This window comes from Ctenocephalides felis, unplaced genomic scaffold (genome assembly GCF_003426905.1).
Source record: "Ctenocephalides felis isolate EL2017-DRISC unplaced genomic scaffold, ASM342690v1 CF-g0.4_SCAFFOLD_01492, whole genome shotgun sequence".
Lineage (NCBI taxonomy): Eukaryota > Metazoa > Arthropoda > Insecta > Siphonaptera > Pulicidae > Ctenocephalides > Ctenocephalides felis.
The window spans coordinates 25,537,371-25,560,046 of record NW_020537646.1 but is presented as its reverse complement, the minus strand read 5'-3'; the positions used below and the strand labels follow the sequence as shown (position 1 = coordinate 25,560,046).

Here is a 22,676-nt window from a genome sequence, read left to right as displayed (position 1 = left end):
CGGCTTAGAGGTAAACTTAGGTCCAAGCAATAAGGAACAATTCAGCAATAAGGGACTATTCTCTACAAGAACTTCTCCATATTTACACTGATTTATAGTACCGTTTTTACAGAGTACACTTTCAAATTATCACTTACTTTGGTCTTTAAATTAATGTATAAGTTTTTAATCTGCTTGTCAAGAAAACTTCAAAATTATTTAGGTATGTTTCTATTAATTAAAACTATTAAGATTCATTGTATATTTTATAGATTTAGGTTTTTGATTTTACTTAACGAAATGCGAATGACGCACTTCTTTAAGTGGCTTAATGCATTTTTATTGCTCGATATTATCACGTGCTAATTAAGAGTTTGCATTAAATCAGATCGGAAGAAATGATCGTATAAAACTTAACACATGAAATATATTCATAAAGAAGAGATTTTTCATAGCTAAGTGGTAAGAGCTTCTGCCTTGCAACTAGAACGTATCGAACAGTCTGATACCAAGCAGTAGTGATATCGAATTTTACTTGAATACTTAGATGAAAATATGTCTACAAGTGTGAAAAGCTTTTTCCTGGCATTGCTGCCTCAAAACAAATTATTATTATTAAAAATAACTAAATTCTAATATATTATTATAAATTAACTAAATTCTAATAATACAAACATATCAAATATAAAAAGCCAACCGATGGGCATTCTAAAATACGAAAAAGTTCATTAATAATTATTAATTAATAGCTCGTAGAACTACTAACGTATAAGTTTTGATTGATGTTGGAAGTGAAAAAATAAAAGAAAATTCTAAACAAAATTAGTGTTTAGATTATTGTAGAATATCAAATATTAACTTCCGAAGAAGTTTATTTTCATAAAAAATCCGATTCATTAGTTTTATTTTTTCTCGACTTTTCAAGCTATTCTGAATCGAATGAGACCAAATTTGGAAAAAGTATGTGTATGTTTGTGTGTGTATGTTAGCCGATTTTTTATGAACGGAATTATATTTGATAATGACATATGAAAAAAAAACTCAATAGATAATTTTTAAAGATAATAGTTTAGTTTTATATTGCAGTGATTTACTTCTGACGAATAAATAATTTCAGTTTATCATTGTTGTTCAAGTAAAATGAAGAGCAAACACAATCTTACGTAAAAGATGTATATAAAACATTTTTGTAAAATTGTACAAGTTTTCACTTGACTACATTTGTTACTTACTATGATAAATTGTCTAATCTTTTTAGAAAACGTAGCTCCTATGCACTTCACAATTCAATATGATCACAAAATCATTTTATACGCAAGCCTTTCAAATTAATCATCATACATGTAAAACAAGCCATTTATCTCATTTATATTTTGATTTAAACATTTATTGAATAATAAAATCCATTTTATTACCACTTTGCGCTTGGTATAAAGCCGTCAATATCAATAAATTATTTGTTTTATTTGCCTTTGCAGTAGGCAGTTTTACCTCGCGCTGTCTCGACGCATATCCTCATTATATTACTTGCAGCATCCAGCGCCTCGAGAAGACTTCTTTTATTGTTCGCACTCGAATGCGCATAGCAAATTACTTCTTTAGTATGCAAATGGCTTATTGCAAACCGAAAGATCTTCCTATTTATTCATTACTAACAACGTAAGTCACAATTTGCTAAACCGAGAATGCAAAATGGAAATTTGCAGTTTATAGTCTTTGTATAAATTCATTTTCAAAATCGTACTTTATCTTCATGTTTCGAGCTAAATATGTAATCAATTATGTACCTTAATCACATATGTTATAGTCATATAAAATAATTTATGTTGACATGCTAAGATGAATCGTGCGATTTTCATATCAGGCATAAAATCTTTCTTCAAATAGCTTAAAGTTACTCTTCAAATGATGAAAAATTATTTGTGCGTTTTATTAAAAATATTCAGAATAGAAAATTATTATGTTTATCTGATAGGCCTATATCGTCAGAAAGTTAGTTTTGATAATGTTTAGTCATTTTCGTAAAATTGAAAATGAAAGTACAAAATTATCAATGTTCTAATCGGCTTTTTGCATTCGGCAATTTTCTCATTTCATATAAGGATACTCGTTGTATAAAGCAAATATTTTATGGATTGTTGTAATTTTATTATCAAGAATTGCAAATATTCAATTTATACATATACTACTTTTTTGAAACCCTGGACAATTTGGGACAGAACATCTGAATCCGGGACAAATATTGCTTTCAGTAAAATCGGGACGTATGGTCGTCTTACCTATATCTGATACAAAATAGATATTGCTTTTATTTTATTAAACTTACAAATGAATTTAAAAAAATATACGCAACCATAGGTATAGCATTGCAATTTTATCTTCATTCTCATAAATAAGCAAAAATATTGAAATCAATGATTCCTTCTAGAAATTTATCAGACTATTTTGACTTGATTAAATAAGACTTTCTTTCCAATATTATAATATATTCGACTTTAAACAAAAATTCACAATCATAATTTAAATTTTTTATCAATTCGCACGCAACTTTTTCACTCGATATGCATTCTTTCCAATATTATAGTAATATCATCTGCTTTATATAAACTATTTACAGCCATAATTAAAATCACGGAAGTTTTAAAAAAGTTTGTTGTCTTGATTCTCAATCATAAATATATGCAAGACTTCTTCACAAAACAATCGCATTATTAATATATTAGCAAAATGTTTATACAATGATTTTAACATTTTTTATTTTATATACTATGAATATATTCTTGAATATTTTATTCAGGCTCGTCTTGTTTATGCTATATTATAATTTAATTAATTGTGACATTTCTTTAGCTAAACTTTTAGTATGAAACTTATTTTATTACATTTTAAAGATATTTATCAAAAATATTTTTTCATTTCCAAACTGTCTCTACCTTATTAACATGTTTTTTTTTCTTTTCACAGTGTTTGCAACAAAGTTGGTTGCAAAAAGAATTACAGCATCAAACCAAGAGTTGTTCTACCTGAACACTATGTTAAAGGTGAACAAATTAGACTTATTCTTGAATCTTATTTTCGAATTTAATTTAATACAATTATATATAATTAAAATTACATTGAATTATCTAAAACAATTGCAGTTTTCCAACTATAGTAAGTGTGGAATATAACATGGAAATATTTTTAATTAAATTGAATATTTCATTATATTATGTGGTATCTCACATTGAAATTAATATTTTTTAATTATGTTTGATTCAAAATTGCCCAGTAACAGTATTTAGTACTTAGATCTCATTACAATTAAAAGTATCTTATAATTTATAAATTGTTTGTTCTTGCAGAAGTTCGACCACCTTCTCGGAAAGGACATCCAGTAATTGTCGACTTTAGCATTTATGTAGTAGACATAAATTCAATCAATGTAGAAGACATGGATTTTCGGTAAGTTTTTATTTTTTGAATTGAATAGTAATTTAAACCATTCAGTAGATGATGAAACAGACATATGCATGGAAAATAATTCATTTATTATTGTTAATTTATGCATTACCTTACCGACAGTTACTGACAGTGTATGAATATGAATATGTTACTACTATGATGTAAATTATGAATAGATATGTACAAATATTTGAATAGTTAAAACATCCTTATTCCTAAGGATACAATTTCTAATAATCGACGTTATACGCTCTTCTAAGCATTTCTCAATAAAATAAACTATTACTGTTTAAATTTATTTTAAAGGTTTCTATGAATTATTAATCTACAATTGCTTATATCAGATATTATTGATATTCAGAAAACATTTATATAATAAAATCAAAACCTTGTCTTTACTTCCTTTTGTTAAGCATTCGCATTCTCAATTTATTCTGAATTTGTCTGAATACTAATAATGTTATAAAAATGAAAATGTCTCTATTCAATAATCCACAATGCGACTATTTTCGATTCCTTTAATAATAATAATACTTACATTACTTATAATTAATTTCAGTTACAAAAGTAATATAATAAAATATCATGGCATAAAGAGTAATTTGACTTTCTCTTCTGTAGTTATTTTTTACCTTCATTCCACAAATTAAATAAAATTAAGAAAATTATAAACAAATGGGCAGTACTCTCAATAAAACGGATTAAAATAGATGAATTATTTTAAATTACTTTATTTTATAAACAACGGTTATATATTTTTATCTAGCTAAATCTTTTATATTCCAAAATATATTACTTCTCATTTTCTTTTCCTATTTTTGTGTTGATCTTGGGCGATTTGTATGCTAACCCAATATTGGTTTGTCGGATTCATTTTTACACAAACCGGCTAGATTGTGGCTTTATATTTGCGAACACATATGTACTGATGATACTGGACTTTATAAATATATATATATATATATATATATATATATTTATATATATATCGATTCCATCATAGATTATATATTTTCATTAGCTATCATATAAAAAATAACTACATAAATATTGTAATGTTTTTTAATTAGAGTAAATTTTATGGATATATTTTGTAAAATTATGCCTTGAAAACAATACGTTCAAACTCCGACTTACTTGCTTTTTTATGAATAATTAAAAATCCTGGATTCATTTACAATTATAATAAATTTGATTAAATTTAGAACGAGCACTTAGCACTTCAAGCAAAATTGTGTACTTTGTAATATATCACGAAAAAAGTGTAACATTAGCTACTTTTCACGAAGCGATAAAATCTTTCCTTTCCTTTATAACGTAGACTGGTTTATCGTTTATATCGTTTTAATGTCTTCATTACTACATTTTTTCCTGTATCAGTATTTAAAATGAATAATTTGCGATGTTGTTTCGTGAACAGTAATTGTGCATATCAAAATTTATTGCACACGGTGTATATTATATTGAACAAAAGCTAGAATATGTACGAGCTGTTCATGGCTCGTTTTCTTATCTTAGCCCATTATAAAATAAGAACAAAAAAGCTGTATAATTTCTTTGGAGCTTTTACACGGCAACACACATAATGTATAATGAAATATACAATTTACGGTATTTGAGAAAAAGGTAGGCAAAGCTTTTTGCTTGCTTTACTGCGCGCAAATTTGTAAATATTAATGAAATACTCGAAAAATACATCCATAACTGCTCATAGGTTTTCGAACAAAATCAGGATTCAATCCATTAGATAAAATAATTGTTCAAAAAAATTTTCTACTTCCCCATGAGTGGTCAATGATATTAACCTTATCGAGGAATCAATCATACCCATTTTTTTATGCAGAATTGTTAATTGTAATAATTTTATGTGATTTCGATTCGTTTTCTATTCTTTATTCAATATTGTGAATAATTATTTTATGTTACTTATTTTTTTCTTTTCCATGAAACATTTTGATGTAGATTGAGAACTGAAAATGATTTAATTTAAATGTCACATTTTTGTTAGATTTAAGATTATCTGTAAAAAAAACAATATTATAGTCTGTTTCATTGCATTTTATTGCATGTTTCAGTTATTTTACTAGTAATAAAAAGACTCTAAATTTTGTTTCGTTTGAACAAACCAATACTGCTAAAAAAAATAATCGAAGTAAAATTACCTTTACATAACTATTTCAGTCATTTTTCTTTCTTTTCTGAGTATACTTAACAAAAGTTATTTTATTCACTACTGACATAATTTTTTACAAAAAAATCTTTCTCATTGTTTTACTAAAATATGTATTACTTGCATTATTACTACAACTAATGGACCATAGCAATGTGTCCTAAACAAATTCCTGGAACTTCTGAGATAAACATTCCCAATTTTCAATAAAAAGTTATCAATGAGCAAGAACAATTTGTTTTAAATATTTTAAAATGATTGTTATAAATACTGTAAATTTGATTGTCCTATTTTATAGATCTAACACAATATAAGTGCGCTCTACAAGAACGAAAACATAATAAACGACACAAGCGATGTGCTTTTTGAATCACTCTAATCGGATACGCCGTTTTCTAAAACTGCCCTTTTTGCTGCATATCTCCGAATCGCAAAAATGTAACAAATTATTTACTCAATCAATAAGAATCAAATTCAAAAATTTTTATTTTCGAGAAGTTACAGTAATATTTGTCAAGTTTATGTGCTAATATTTAAAAATTTGTAAATATTTATAAATCATTTAATTATTATAAGATATTTTAAAATCAATAGCAAAATATATCATCGGACTCTAACCTTTCATATTAATTAACAATAGAACTTTCGCTTTCAGTTTGTATTATCAATCACAAGTAAATTCAATCCTTTTGAAAATTAATATTACACAACCAGTAAATATTTATTGACAATATATCGTACTAACAAAAAAACTTTATGCTTTTACATTGTATATTAAATTTAATGAGCCAAATTCAAATCGCTTATTGAACCATAATTTCTATTCCAATCGAAAGTTTCGCTATTCACGCCGTTCGAGATGAATGAGGATACGTTTTATTCAGCTTTCTACGTTTATATTAGTTCCACATATTTCTAATCAAAATTGTAATTATGTTCCCAGTATATAGACACTGTGTTATTCAATATAAAATTCTTCGGCATTTATTGTCAGTCATTCTGGATGGATTTTTTACAAATCGAAACTTTCATTTTGCAAGTGATTGGGAGACGAAAAAAATTGATATAGATGAGCGATCCTTTCAGATAGTATGATCCATATCATGAGTATGATCTACATATATGTATCTAATAAGTTCACTACTGATTAATTTATTGAAATGAAACTTGTTAGTTATTTTCAACATAATTATAACAACAGCAATTAACAACATAATTAAAAGTGAAATTAAACTGTAATCAGTAATATGAATAAAAAAATAGGGAAATACTTATCCAGTTTTGGAATTTTGGATTATCAAGGGCAATTGTATTTTAATTATTGTAATGATAATGAAATCAACATTTCAACCTTTTGTTTCTTACAAAATTCATTTTATGTAAAAAATTATGTGCGTAACAAGGAAGTACTCCTTGGGACCATTATTTATTACCTGTATGGATTAAATTTATTTAATACTTATTAATTTTATTAAGTATTCGGTTAGTTGAGTACGTATATATAAATCCTTGATTTAGGTATTAATTACATCTCATTTTTTAGAAAATCCGGCATGTGTTTAATTTACTTTGTTTTTACTATGATTGTTGATAGAGTAGGCAAAAGTTGTAAATATATCATATTTTATTTTTAGATGATCAATATTTTGAAACGCAACCTTTCGCAAATTTCTCAATAATAGCATGTCTTGTTCAAAAATATAGAATATAAAAAAAATATTCAAATATTTTGTTATTCCTTCATTGTCGTTACTTGCTCATTTCGTTTATTGTTCCACAATCCACTTCTAGCGGAAATTACAGTAAGTTTATGTTTGTAATTTAAACAAAAGAGAATATTGTGCTAGTTTAACAAAGAATGGATTAGTTAGTTCATTTACAGGCTTCTTAGCACTTGGAACAATGTAATTACTGATCGTAATATCGTTTGTGAAAACTACATTCTACTTAAATAACTTTGCTACTGTTAAAATAGCGGCGCTTGGATTGTTATGAAGCAGAATGACAATCACATTGTAGTTTTCGCAACGGTAATGTGGCTTTATTTTAGTTCGTTTTTAATTAAAACTATACAAGAGTACTTTTATATAACTGTATAAATATATAAATATACGTATTTATAATTATAAATTTACTGTACGTGTGTTGTCACTAAACTGATCCTAAACGGCTATTCTAATTTAGATAAATCATTTTAGAGGGTGTCAACGCATATACAGTAGTAGTTCTGAACTAAATATGTAATCATGGAGAAAAAAGTAGAAAACTGGAAAAAAATCATAGTTTTAGATATAAAAAGTTATTTAGAATTTATTACTGTCGTAAAGCAACTAAGATATGCCAGAGATTAAAATATTAAATATAATAATAATTTGTACTTAAAAACCTATATATGTTCATTTTAAATTAAGAAAAATGTGAAGCAACTATGATATTACATGGCCAAGATTAAAGTATTAAATTGACAAATAACATTTGTAGAAATATTAATTCACTTACAGAGCTACTGGCTATTTTCAAATGAAAGATCTATAATCGTTTTACCATATTGTGGATAATCTATAATAATGTTTTGAATTGATCATATACCGATAAAATAGGTCTGAAGTTTTGATTGTATTTTTTACCAAAAATTAAGCTTATTCTCTGATTAATAAATGTAGAATGCTAAAGAATATTCCCTATGCTGCAGTTATCAAATGAATTATAAAATTCTTTACTTTTCAGCAAAAATTATAAAAATATTTCATTTGTACACACTACATATGTATTTATGTGAATATCTTTACTCTGGTTTTATAAAAATTTCTTGACCCATAGAACCAAAATCTCAAAATGCCATAATAAATCGACACATAGAACCAGAATCGCAAAATACCATTGAAACATGACACTTATTTGATTACAGAATATTTATTTCATTCTAATATATTGCGACTTATTTGATTTGCCAATATTTTCTTCACCTCATAATGTTACTTACATAGAGGTATATATAATATATATAGCGTATATATTAGGTTGTCAAATATCTCCCTTCCGCCTTTTTGTATTATAAACTAATAGCAGATATTTGACAACCTAATATAGAAGGTATATAGGTATATATAGTATATATAGCCATATATAGCCATGATAGGGTTTATATATACAATAATAATATATGAAATGAATAAAACTTTATATTCGAGCTTACCGTGTTAAAATACCCACCTCGGACAAAAGATTTTTTTTATTTCCTTAAAAATAGCAATCAAGATACAAAGTAATGCTATAAGCTATTGTTACATAAAAAAGAGAAATAAAATGTTAGAATAGAAGAAAAAAATAAAAAAATAAATATTTAGAATTTACTTTATGGAGAGAATTCTATTGTTTCATTTGAGGGACAAAAATAGTGGTATCGGTTTTCAATTAAAAGTATATCATAAGTATTAAAGAAATTGCAATTAATTTTTAGGTGTTTCTCAAAAAGTACAATTAATTAAGAAGTAACTTTATTGCTCATACAACTTTTGAGATTTGATTCCAAACAAAAATACAAAATTCAAGTTGGAATGCAAATTGACATAGGTATCATAATTATTTTTACCTTAAACCGAAATGCTTTGTCTGCTTTATTTATTTTCTATTGTATTAAAGTTAATATTTTACTTATTTATGATAAAATATAAGTTGAAATCGTTTATATTCATAAACTTATAATTACTTACACCATCTTTCTGTTGTTTTTAATCAATTACAAAAATTAGTTTGATAACACAAAATAGACATAATAAACATTATTTTTCTGCCTAAAGCATTTGAATTTTGAAATTTTTATTTTATTTGAAATTGCTTTTTATAATTTGAACAAATTTATATTATGAAATTATATTGTACTATGGCGTTACAATTAAAATCAATTTAATTTACTTTCAACATTTCCTACACCATCAAAATATTTCCTTATTTATCTGCATTTATTTTTGAAGACACTTAACCCATATCTTTGTTTACGACCTCATTTCTAAATGTCAGTGTAACAAAATATAAAGAAATACATTAAAGGCAAAAAATAAATGAATAATTCAACTTACTTTGATATCGTAATTTGAACATTAATACAAAGCAACAAGAATTCGTTGGAGTGGAGGCGTGGGCGACTCCGCCGATGTCGGATGGTCGGATGCCTCTCTCAGGGCAGAGCGTTCGGTAATACGTCTCGGCCATTAATCTTGTAATTCGAGTTGATGGTATTTGTCCGGTACATTTATGAAGTTCGCGTGTCTGACAACTGACAACACACGATGCAATTAACTGTAACAGCTCATTTAGGATCTTTCGGCAACGTGCATGTCGACATTCGTCGAAGGATATCCGCAAATTTAGATCGGTTTCCGGTAGCAGAATTGACTCTGTCTTGATTCTGAAAAGAAATTTCTTGAACAAGACAGGGAACCAAATTGAAGATGATGCTGGATTTTAAAATTTTATCTGTCCAGAAGAGCAATCAAGTAATATTAGTTTTTAGTAACAAATATCGTTCTAAAATTACTTATCGAATGTCACCAGATCAATAACCTTCCAAACGTGCTATCTATAATCTATATCACTTTAGAAGTGGTTAAAAAATAACTAGTTGGTTTGGTATTTAGCCTTGAGGCAAGTTACATGAACTTCCCGATATGTGTAAATAATCGACTTAATCAATCCTACTTTAAAAAAACGATAATAATTTTAGCAAAGTTTGACGAATTTTTAAAATTAAACTACTTGTCGTAAGGCCGTAATATTACAGTAAGTTCTATAAGACCATGAATCGCCAAAAAAAAGTTTCATAAAAATCGGCTTAATTTTTTTTCAACAGTTAATTACAAGAAAACGGCACGGTAGATTTTCACCTAAAACTAATCAGTATCATTCCCAACTAATATCTTTCGAACAGTTTTTCATTTTTTAAAATCGGTTCGGTAGGATGAGCTTAAATGTAGACGAAAAGTTTAATACTTTTTTTAACAAGTTAATTACAAGAAAACGGCTCGGTAGATTTTCACCTAAAATTAATCAATGCCATTCTTAACTAATATCTTTCGAACATTTTTTGATTTTTTAAAATCGGTTCGGTAGGATGAGCTTAAATGTGGACGAAAAGTTTAACACTTTTTTTCAACAGTTAATTACAAGAAAACGGCTCGCTAGATTTTCACCTAAAACTAATCAGTATCATTCCCAACTAATATCTTTCGAACAGTTTTTGATTTTTTAAAATCGGTTCGGTAGGATGAGCTTAAATGTGGACGAAAAGTTTAACACTTTTTTCAACAGTTAATTACAAGAAAACGGCTCGGTAGATTTTCACCTAAAATTAATCAGTACCATTCCCAACTAATACCTTTCGAACAGTTTTTGAAATCGGTTCGGTAGGATAAGCTTAAATGTGGACGAAAAGTTTAACACTATGTAATATATAGAGCTTGAAATTTGAATTTAAAAAAATTTCATATTTAATTTTACCAAAAATGTTTTTTATAATTTTATATTAATAAAAAAAATTGGTCATTTAATTTTATCAGCAGATGCTGCAACTGATCTTTATAAAGCTTATTTTTTACGACTGCATCAATCCAAAACTTTCCAAACTTTTTATTCCTTCAAAATATCAAATATTTCATTCCATTTGTTATGTCACTATTACATTATTAAAGAGAAGTGACATTCAAATAAAAACCGCCTTTCGAACTATTATATAAATTAGAAGTCATTGAGTATAATTACAAGGCACACTTAAACAATTACTTACAATTGAAACGATTGCATTACTAAGCGAACATGCGAATGCTCAGTTCATAGTACATTTTACATAAATACAATGTCTAATATTTTTTGCTCGAAAGGATCGGATCTGAAGACCAGGGTTTGGGAAAAATAATTTCATATTATGTCAAGGTATAAAATATTTACACCCTATTGCCCCTGAGTAATTTGCAAAAAGATTGGAAATAGAATATTTAAAAATATGTTTGGAAATTACTGCTGTATTCTACAAAAAAACTTGATAGATCATTTAAGTAAATCATTAGTCATTTAAGATAAAAAGACCCAGGAAACGACAAAAATCAAAGGACTCTTATTATCATTCAGAAGGAATAACTAAATCTGAGATTTTGTCTTTTTTATTTATTTTCAATTTTTCGCCATTTGGTTCCCAATTTTGACTTTAGGTTCGTGAAAACATAAGCCGCAAGCATTTTGGTTCAATGTTCTTTTTTCTTCTATTTTAAATATATTTGCCTTTTAGTTAAGACTTTTTTACAGGACGACTTATTAATACTAACAATAAGAAAGTATGTTTATAAATAAATATTTGTAACATGGAATCAACAAGGTCAAAATAATAAATAGTCTATTCATATTATAATTCTACTTATGCAAAAGTACTGAGGATTGGTTGAAACTTCGTCCTATTTCTGTCTTATTTTGCAAAGCCAAAGAACATTGTTGAAAGTGGTCAATTATTTTGTAACATAATGAAAACGTAAATTCAAAATGTTTGTATTCTTTTAATTTGCTAGAATTCATTAATTACCTTAACAGGAGGATCAAAGAGTAAAGTTTTATTTTTGTGATATTACATATATTATTATATGCTTTATTTGATTAGGTTCAACTTGAACTCAAATTTTTCTTTGCTTATTTATTAATACCTCGACGGAGGAGTTTATCTTTTCGCCAAAAAATACGATTTGCTAGTTTTATGTCTTTTCGGCGTTTCAAGCCATTCTGAGTCGAATTATACCAAATTTGGAAAAACTAGGTATGTGTGTGTATTAGGGTGGCCCTTAATATGGTCATTTTCGCATTTTCTTGGGCCCAAATGGTTCCAAATGGTGGCCCTTAATATGGTCATTTTCGCATTTTCTTGGGCCCAAATGGCCCCAAGGGCCCAAATGGTTCCAAATTGACAAAAAACAATTCTCTGAAAGTTTTAGCTCTTAATATTAACTTTTAGATGGTGCGCAATTCAATCAAACATTGTATAGAAATAGCATGGAAAATATTTAGAAAAATAAAAAAAAATTTTTTTGGGTATAACTTAGCGACAAATGAATTAAAAGTGAAAATTCGTGTCATTTTTATTGAAAATTCGACGATCTGCAAAATTTTTGAAATTTTTTCATTCTGTTTCATACAAAACTTTGATTGAATTGCGCTCTATCTAAAAGACAATATTAAGAGCTAAAACTTTCAGAGAATTGTTTTTATTAACTTGGAACCATTTGAGCCCTTGGGAGTAAAGAAATTCGAAAATGTCCAAATTAAGGACACCCTAGTGTGTATGCAAACCGACGTTTTGGCCTTTAGTCGACGTTTTCTCAAAAACGGATGGACCGATTTCAACATTGTAAAAGCCATTCGATGTTACATGATAATAAATACTGGCGTTTGTCAGTTTTACACGACTTTTAGGCAACTTGCCTTAAGGAACAACGCCAGTTGCCTTAAGGAACAATGCCACTTTCAACTAGTTTTAAATTATGCTTAACCCTTAATATTTTACCCTATTTTGCTTTCGCTAACCTTGACTCAAACAACTAGATCGACCATCAATGTAATGATGCATATGAATTTTAGATTAATACATTCAGAACGCATGCAGAGTATTTCTAAACAACCGTGGCCTGTATTTGTATTCGCAATTTTAACATTAACATATGCATATATGAAATACTAATTCGCAATAGCGCTTCCGCTGGACGAAGTGTAAATAATTTATTTGTACAGTTTATACATCGCAAATATGTGATACTCAAAAATGTCTGGCGTCAGTTTGTTTATGATATATAGATATTTTACCGACAACTTCGAGTTTTGATTTGTTTTAGACCTTAGATTTAATTAATATTTATTTAGCGCTATATATAAACGAATACTCTTGATGCTTTTTATGCTGAAGCGTATACTTTTATGATTGCCAATCATAAAATACAAAAATAGGTTTTTTTACTAATATGAAAATATTTGCTAGTCATAAAATACAAAATTAGGTTTTGTCACTAATATGAAAACTTTTGACTTAGAAATTTTGACTTTTATTACCTTCCCGTAGAGCAAGTTATAGTAATCGCAAAAACATCGAAAATGAAAATTTTTATATATCTTTACGTTTCAAAACCTTCTGAACATTTTGGCATACCTTAGAAAAAATGGATGTGTGTATATGTGTGCGTGTATGTGTGTGTGCGGATACAAATTTTCGTCGACGATTTCGGGAACACGGATGAAGCGATTTGAATAATTCAAAAAACATTCGATTCGTATTGATAAGGAGACGTGCTGATTAGTTTTTGGCAAAGGAAGGTCTAGCCGTTCCGAAGATATGGCGCAAAAAGTGCTAAAAACGGTAACTCAGTTTTTAAGAGAACGGAGCGTCCGATTTGAATAATTAAAAAAAAAAATTTCAAATTTTCAAATTTTCAAATTTTTATGAGAGCAGGTCTAGCGGTTTTGAAGATCTAGTAAAAAAAGGAAAAAAAAATGCCATTTGGCGATCAAAAATGATAAGACATATGGGCATCAAATTATCAGATATTTTATAGAGATTTTAACAATAAGTATAAATTTTGTTTACATTCCTATGGGTTCCGTACCAATGTTTATCCGTCAGACGGCGACGCGGCGCTTACGCGCTTCGATATTTTATCTCTTTGTAGATAAATCAGTACGATTGCTTTGAAAAAAGTTCAGAATTTCCAAAAGGTTTCAAAATAAATTTTTCTTAAAAAAGTTTTTTTTTTTCAAAAAAAAATAAATTTTTGTCAAAAATTTATAGTTTGTCAAAAATCATTTTTTTTTTTCAAAAATATTAATCTTTTTAAAAAAAAAATTTTTTTTTGTACGAGAAGCCATGCGCCCCACTAGTTTATTATTTAGACTCAACAGATATTTTATTTTTGGTTGGCCCCTTTTATATACATAAGTATTTCGGTGTAATTGTGACCTTTTTACCTATTATATTTCTATGTAAAATAAAATATCCAATAGCTCCTTTTCTTACATAGACTTCTTATTCATATTGCTAACACGAGTCACGAAACAAATGACTCTTATTAATCATTAAACTCATAAACTTAGTCAGCATTCCAGTAGTGAATTAGCTATTAAATTTATAATTAATATTATAAATAACTAATTTCGACTCTAAATCATTTTGAAATTTAAATTTACACTATTAACAGGTCTTTAATAGCTTTGGCTGATGATAATTAATTTTCGCTTTTCATTGCAGCGTGGATATGTTTGTGAGGCAAAATTGGCTTGAATCTCGCCTTTCCATTCCGGATGATATATTTGAAGAAGGAGATGATTATGTAACACTTCCTCCGGAATTCTTCGATAACTTATGGCATCCGGATCCTTACTTCCTCAATTCCAAAGTGGCAGGTGAGTTACTGGGATTTAATACTATCGGAGATTAATATAAATTACTCGATCAGGATAATTTATTAACATGAAATTCACTCACTTGCCAGTATTGATGATATAACGATTCTATAATTGAAGTATGTATATAAGTAATTTGCATATTTTGTAAAAATCTGTTTTTCATTATTCTGCAACAATAATTTATATATGTACATATATATATATATATGGTAAAGCGGGGTAGGGGCACTAAGGTCTAATCGGACTTTCAAATAGAACACATAACACATATAAAACAAACAACTATCCAACTATGTTCAGTAAAATACACAGTTAACTCTTGCTAATTAATTATACAAAACATGTTTGTTTTTACGTTTTTTCTAAAATTTGTCATCTGACCCTTTTTGTCCAATGGTGGCGTGAGAAAAGGAACAGCCAGGAGACAAACAAATCCAACGTATTTTTTCTTTTCATAGGGATTTTACTTAACATTTTGAAGCAATGTAAAATCCGAATATATATTATGCCTGTAATCTGTATATAATTTATTTAACAGCCAATGCATCAAATATGATATTATGTCATCTTCAGTGGTAATTCGATCTAAAGTTAAACCAATTAATTTTTATCTTACTCAGAAATGCACAGTTGAACTAATTCTTGTCAATTAAAGTTTCTAATTATTGATTGAATATTGAATGTTATGAGTTCACATGTTTCAACACTGGTCATTCGAAACAAAATATTCTTATATGATAGTTTTACTTCAGTTGCAATTATATTATGATTTTTTTTATTAATCACAGGATAGATGCCTAATAGATATTTTTAATCTATAATTATATATATATATATATATATATATATATAAAATCACTTTTTTTGTTCGACATTGAAACATATTCTTGAAATCTTTTATTGCAGCCAAATAATTGAAATGATTTCGAAATGCAATAAATGCATAAATGCAACAAATGCATTTTGAAATGCAATAAATTACTAAAATTACTTTTACAAATTTATATAAATTTCAAATTACAAAAAATATAACAAATTAAAAAAATATTATTCAAAAATATAGTTTATTGAAAAACTCAAATTATTAGATAAAATAATATATTAAACTAAAAGTTAAATAATAAAATTATGTAGTTGTAGTCGCATGATTTAGCAAATTGTAAATGAAAAATTCGTATGACACCCATGCGAGTTTGCAGGAATAAAACATAATATATGTATGCAATGTGTGATGCCTATTCGATTTTTTTTTCAATATTCTGATGAAAGATATTAATTTTCCAACATTTCGATAGATTTTTCTAAACACACAACATTTTAATCATTTAATATCTTTCATGTTCATTTTAGAAAAATATGTTCACTGTAAAATTTATTTTCATGATGTTTATATTGTATGGACATTCTCGAATTTCCTTGTTCCCAAGGGATTAAATGGTTCTAAATTGATAAAAAACATTTCTCTGAAAGTTTCAGCTCTTAATATTAACTTTTAGATAGTGCGCAATTCAATCAAACTTCGTATGGAAATAGCATGGAAAAATTTTTGAAATTTTTTTAGGTATAACTTAGCGACAAATGAATTAAAAGTGAAAATTCGTGTCAATTTTTATTGAAAATTCGACGCTCTGCTAAATTTTTGAAAATTTTTTCATGCTATTTCGATACATAACTTTGATTGAATTGCGCTCTGATTAATAGACAATATAAAGAGCTAAAACTTTCAGAGAATTGTTTTTTATCAATTTGGAACCATTCGAGCCCTTGGGAGCAAGGAATTTCGCAAATGTCCGTATCAAAGACCACCCTAGTATATATTATATATATATATATATATATATATAGTCTTATATGTATATCACAGACCCTTGTGGCTCAAGAACTAGAAGTTTTTATGTTTCTATATTTTTAGAGTGAAATTATTACTTTTTGAAGATGCGTTTCTTTATTTCTGTTTTAGTTTAGACTGCTCGCGTGCAATAGATAAACTGATATATGATATAGAATTTATATTTATACAGTTTTCTCTAAAAGCTTTAAGTAAAAACTAAAAGAGAAAATGAAATATGCCTACTAATTTACAAATACCGTTACCACGAAATGAATTGAACATTCAATAAAGACTTGATTTTTTAAGAAAACGATAATAAAATAAGAATATAATGACAATATTACAATGATGTAGCTGTTTTATCAAAGATATATAATATATTAATTCACAGTACTTTCTCCAATCTCTATCTCATAATTGAAGTTTTTCATAAGTTTATATCTCTAAGTTATTGCCTATGAATAATCGTTATCTGACTAACTATAATTTTTATTATCAAAGCATAAATGAGTTTAATCGCTTTTCTTGTTTTTCATTTTAGAAATTGCCGCTCTGGAGCATAATTCTCTTCAGTGACTCTTTACCGGAACAAAACCGTGCGATATGCAGCTCGCATGCATGCTATAATAGCGTGCCAGATGGAGTTCCAGCTATACCCCATGGATATTCAAGATTGCCCCATATATATAGAAAGCTGTAAGTCACACCGACTAAATTTATTATGCTGAATTTAATGTCTACTAAAGTAGATCCTTAATTACCAATTAGATAGCTTTGGCTTTTTATGCAAATTTAATGCATTTAGATATACTAGTTTCTAATCCGCAGAAAACGCACGCGATGCCTTTAAAGTATTGCCTATTGTAGTTGCGATTAATTTGTCAACTGTAATTTATGGTAGGACACTGATTGCATCCTTGCACCGGCGAATGCTAAAGTAATATATGAACTAGTATAGTACACTCTTCAACATTTATCAAAATTTACCAAAAATAAAAATCACAATTCATATTAAAATTAGAGTTAGCTTATAAATACCAATAAAAGTAGTAATGCCCTAGGGCAGGTCCATGAGCTGACTTTAAGTCCAGCTCGATTATGGGATGTATATTGTAGGAGGTTTCTTATTATCATTTGACGTAGTGACCGAAATGGGCTATTTCAATTGTAAATATATTTTTGACCTATATTTTCAAGTATAATGGGCATGAAATACTATTAAAAATAATTTGAAATAAAATTGAAAATAGTTTGAAATAATATAAAAAATAGTTTGAAATAATGTTAAAAATAGTTTGAAATAGTATTAAAAATAGTTCAATCGTGTATAGAAGATTTGAGAATAAAAATTAAATTGAATGGAAGTAAGAATAGAAGTAATGAAGACGTAATAAGATAGAAGATACAACGATAAATAGTAAAAAAGAAAAAAGAAGAATGAAGTTACGTTGAAGAGTACATAGAATATGATAGAATATAAAATAGAAAGAAGAATAGGATTTATATAAGGGAAATAGTATGAAAATAGTATGAACATTGGTACTGCAGGATGTCAGGTTGTCCAAAGTAGGGTTGGAACTCACGACCCCGTTCACACGAGTCCGTGATCTCAACCATTGCACAATGGAGCACCCACATAAATACCAATAGAAAAACACTAATTATATTCAATAAGCACATCACATTTCATTAAATATCAATAAATTTGAAATTAAAAAATAGTTATTTTGGAGTTAGATCTAGGTTATTATATTTTACATATTATTCGCTTATAATCCCATAGTTTTCTGTAATACAATCACTCCATTAAGGAGTCGTCCATTAATCACGTGAGGTTTTTAGGGGGAGGGGGAGGTTTGACAAAAAATCACGAAATATCACTTAGGGGTGGGAGGGGTATAGTAAGATATCACGTGTATTTATTTTTACAGATTTTTTTAAAAAAACAGTTCAAACGTTTTCGAAAAAAATCAAAATTTTCACAGTTAACTGCATAACTAAAAATACACGTGATGTTTGGTGGGGAGGGGGGGTAATGTTGAATATCACCATGTATCACAAAGGGGGAGGAGGAGTCCAAGAATTTTTAAAAACTCGCTCACGTGATTAATGGACGCCCTGTAATAATGACTTCATTAAATATTTAAAATAAAATAAAATACTTTATTATCAAATTTAATCAAAATTATTCAAAGTTAATTTTGCTCAAATATATTCTTAATTTGCAATAAAATAAAAAAGCATTTTGTATTAGAATATCCACTGCTTTCATCGTCCCGTTTTCTCATTTTTATCAAAAATCTATCAATAAATTTCCTTTGGCAAAATGATTATTTCAAAGTCAAAATTAAGTATTTTTATATTTAATCTTTTCATATCATTTTCTCATAATTCAGAGACAAAACAAAATCAGCTTCACTGTTAAAAAACAGAGACAGACGACATTCGTGTATAAAATTAAAATCCATAGAGATTTGTTTAAAACTTATTTTTTCAGATGCAATTACTTAAAACTAATATTTTTAAGATTATTTATATCTTTTATTTGCATATAAAAATTGGTAATCTTTGGATTGGATTTCTCATCTCAAGTCATGTGTAATTCAGAATTAGAATTCTCCGTTTAATATGTACATGTTTTAAAATTATTAAAATATGTCTTAAATCTTATAAAAAAAAAATTATATGCTGATTACCATTAACAAAGAAATTACTAACAATAATTTAATAAATATGTGACAATTTATTTTATTTTTGCTATATTACCTATTACACTTCTAACCATTTATATTACCTTCTGATTGAGATTAGATTTTGCTTCCTTATGCTTTTGTTACTCTTTATCACTATTATATTGGCGCATTTTCAAATGTGAAAGTCTCGTTACATGAATTGAAAAAAACCGCCTTTATAGATCATAATAGAGAAAGGACTTCCTCTAATTTCGTAATTAGCCTCTTTTATTTATTTCATTATTATTAAATTCGTATGATTCCTTTTTCAGTTTCTTATCCAATCAGAAAGTGCGTTTGCGTTGGAGTAGGTCTGGTGTTACAGTAAATCCAGAACTAAAACTTTTACAGTACAATTTGGCAGACCTTTGCAGTTGGAAGAGTCTAATGCTTACATGAGTGAAAAACATGGTAAGTAAAATAACTATTTATTATTATATTTTACAATGAGTAATGAAAGTTATTAAAATATTAAATTATGAAAATTACACTTATTTTTCATAAAGTTTTGATCAGAAATCTTCGGATCGATATTGAGCAATTGATACACGTGCTCATAATTAACTAAGCAATTACTATATATTATTAAGCGAGTGAACTATTTAAAAAATAAATAAAAATAAACCTCTTCATCAAAAAACTTCATCAAAAAAAGACCTAAATAATTTTCATTCTAGGAAATTTCTCTCGTCTAGCTGTATACTTTCGTTTCGAACGACAAATAGGCCATCATTTAATTCAGACATTTGCACCATCATCTCTTGTGGTAATGTTAAGTTGGTTCAGCTTCTGGTTGGGTCTGGACGCTATTCCTGGACGTGTCACTTTACTAGTAACCTGCATGTTGACATTGGTTACTATGTTTACAGGGTTGAGAGCCGATATACCTCCAGTTGCATATGTTAAAGTGAGTAAAATTAGAAATATATATGTTTTGAATTTCACTTTATTTTTTGAATGTTGGAATGATTGTACACAATAGAAGTAATTATCAGTTTATTTAAAAAAAAGGGGAATGATTTTATATTCTTAATTTTATACATGTGTGAACAGTTATTTGTAGTATATTATATGGTACTGATATTCTTTATTAATGGCTAGTTTATGCCATTTAAATAAATGCATAACTATTTAAAGCTAACTAGTAAACTAATAAATGATATTTGAACTTTGAAACCAAATAATTTTATCCAGCTTCGCGGCTGTGTTTCTCTTAATACTGCTATAATATGCAAAATACTAACATGCAGTGATCGTAGATTCTATTCTATTTACTATTCTTTGTAAAAAGCTAATGAATCATGTGATTATATATGTCAAACACCAAATAAATATGTCGATTTACCTAACATCATCAATAATAGTTGGTCTTAATTACTATTTAATTGCACACATTATCGAATGTGTGTGAAATGCTTAATGAGTTTCGAATAATGATTTTCGGAATCATATAAATAACTCTTTTCACTTTCTGTTAATATAGACAAACATTTTTAATATCAGGGTTCGATAACCTTTAATCATAATTCAACTGATTTTTGTCTTTGTTAATAATTTAATACATTTAACCCTATTTATGGTATCACAGTCTTTCAACAAAATGACAAAAAATAAATGATTGTTAATATTTCCGGCGCAATGAATAATTTTGCGAATTTATTAAAATTAAAATAACAATTAATTTATTTCATGAATTAATCAAAATATTCTTGAATGAACATATTTACCTAACCTAATGAATAATATCAAATAAACAATACATAATATATATTATAATTAATTGTTAATAATTAATTATATTAATATAATAATTAATATAATATAATAAATTAATTAAAATATTTTCAAAAATATCCAGATTTGATAATTGATTTTATTGAACAAATAATTTAACGATTCGATCCATCAGAAATAACAATTATTATTATTTAATATTTCGTGAACTCAAATATTATGACACATAAGAATATTCATAAACCACTTAAATTCTATTCATCATGGAATCAAGATTAATTTTGCTGCAAAATATTTATTTAATTGCTGATGCTGAAACTCAAATATTAAGAGCTAATACTAATAGAGATTCATTGTTTTATTCATTTGGAAGAATTTGCGCCCTTGGGAGCAAAGAAATTCGAAAATGTCCTAATATATATGGGAGCAAAGAAATTCGAACCACCCTAATATATATAAAATATTATATATATATATATAATATATATAATATATATTTATTTAATATAAAAATACATAGATATAAATATACATATTAATTAAATATATATTATTATATAGTATATACTATAGTATATAGTATATACTAATTAAATATATATTAACATTAATAAAATATTCATAAAAATATTTCAATGAATGAATCCATTTAATCATTCGTCGCATCAGAAATTACATAAATAAAAATATTAGTAATACAAATATTTATAAATACATATATATATATATATATATATATATATATATATATGTGTGTGTGTGTGTGCGTGTGTTTGTGTATGTTTGGTGTGTATGTATGCATTTTGCCAATACATTGGTTATCTACAGCAATCAAACAAATGACTTTTTTTTTTTTAATTTATTTATTTGGTATAATTCATACATACTGTATCTCAGTCAGACAATTGACAGTCAGTCAGACTTGACTCTTGACTAACAAAATCTTTCTAATCTGCTTTCTGAACATTATTAACAATAGCTTTCGTTTTGCTAATCCACAACTTTGTAATTAACTAGATGCACTTAGAAAAGATTTACTGCGCCTGTAATTACATCATCTATTGATTATTTCTAAATTACAATTGATTACAGGCACTTGACCTATGGATGGCCGGTTGCATGGTGTTCGTGTTCGCCGCTTTGGGCGAATTCGTTGTGGTGAAGGTTCTCCAAGTGCAGTACCAAGTAAACCGCGGCGCGATCAGCAAAGTACTTCCCAATATGGTGAGTCGCTGATTGCATCTCTCGCCGGGGGCCAATTGCTCTCGCGGTAGCCGGGAATTATTGCCATCATTTATGTTACAAACAGTAATAATAACTTAATATATCAACTTGCAAGTGCTCATGTCTGGTATGACAA

General features: G+C 27.3%; 1 protein-coding gene across 1 annotated transcript in view; it reads left to right on the top strand.

Annotated features, from left to right (window-relative positions):
* The first annotated feature begins 1,588 nt into the window (after positions 1-1,588).
* The window catches only part of LOC113371089 (glycine receptor subunit alpha-2-like), a 22,564-nt gene continuing 1,476 nt past the window's right edge, over positions 1,589-22,676 (top strand). Inside the window, 10 exon segments of the mRNA XM_026611734.1 lie at positions 1,589-1,638; positions 2,944-3,020; positions 3,324-3,423; positions 14,862-15,016; positions 17,392-17,409; positions 17,412-17,550; positions 19,855-19,937; positions 19,940-19,993; positions 20,260-20,489; positions 22,409-22,540. Of these exon segments, the coding sequence (XP_026467519.1) occupies positions 1,589-1,638; positions 2,944-3,020; positions 3,324-3,423; positions 14,862-15,016; positions 17,392-17,409; positions 17,412-17,550; positions 19,855-19,937; positions 19,940-19,993; positions 20,260-20,489; positions 22,409-22,540 (1,038 nt within the window).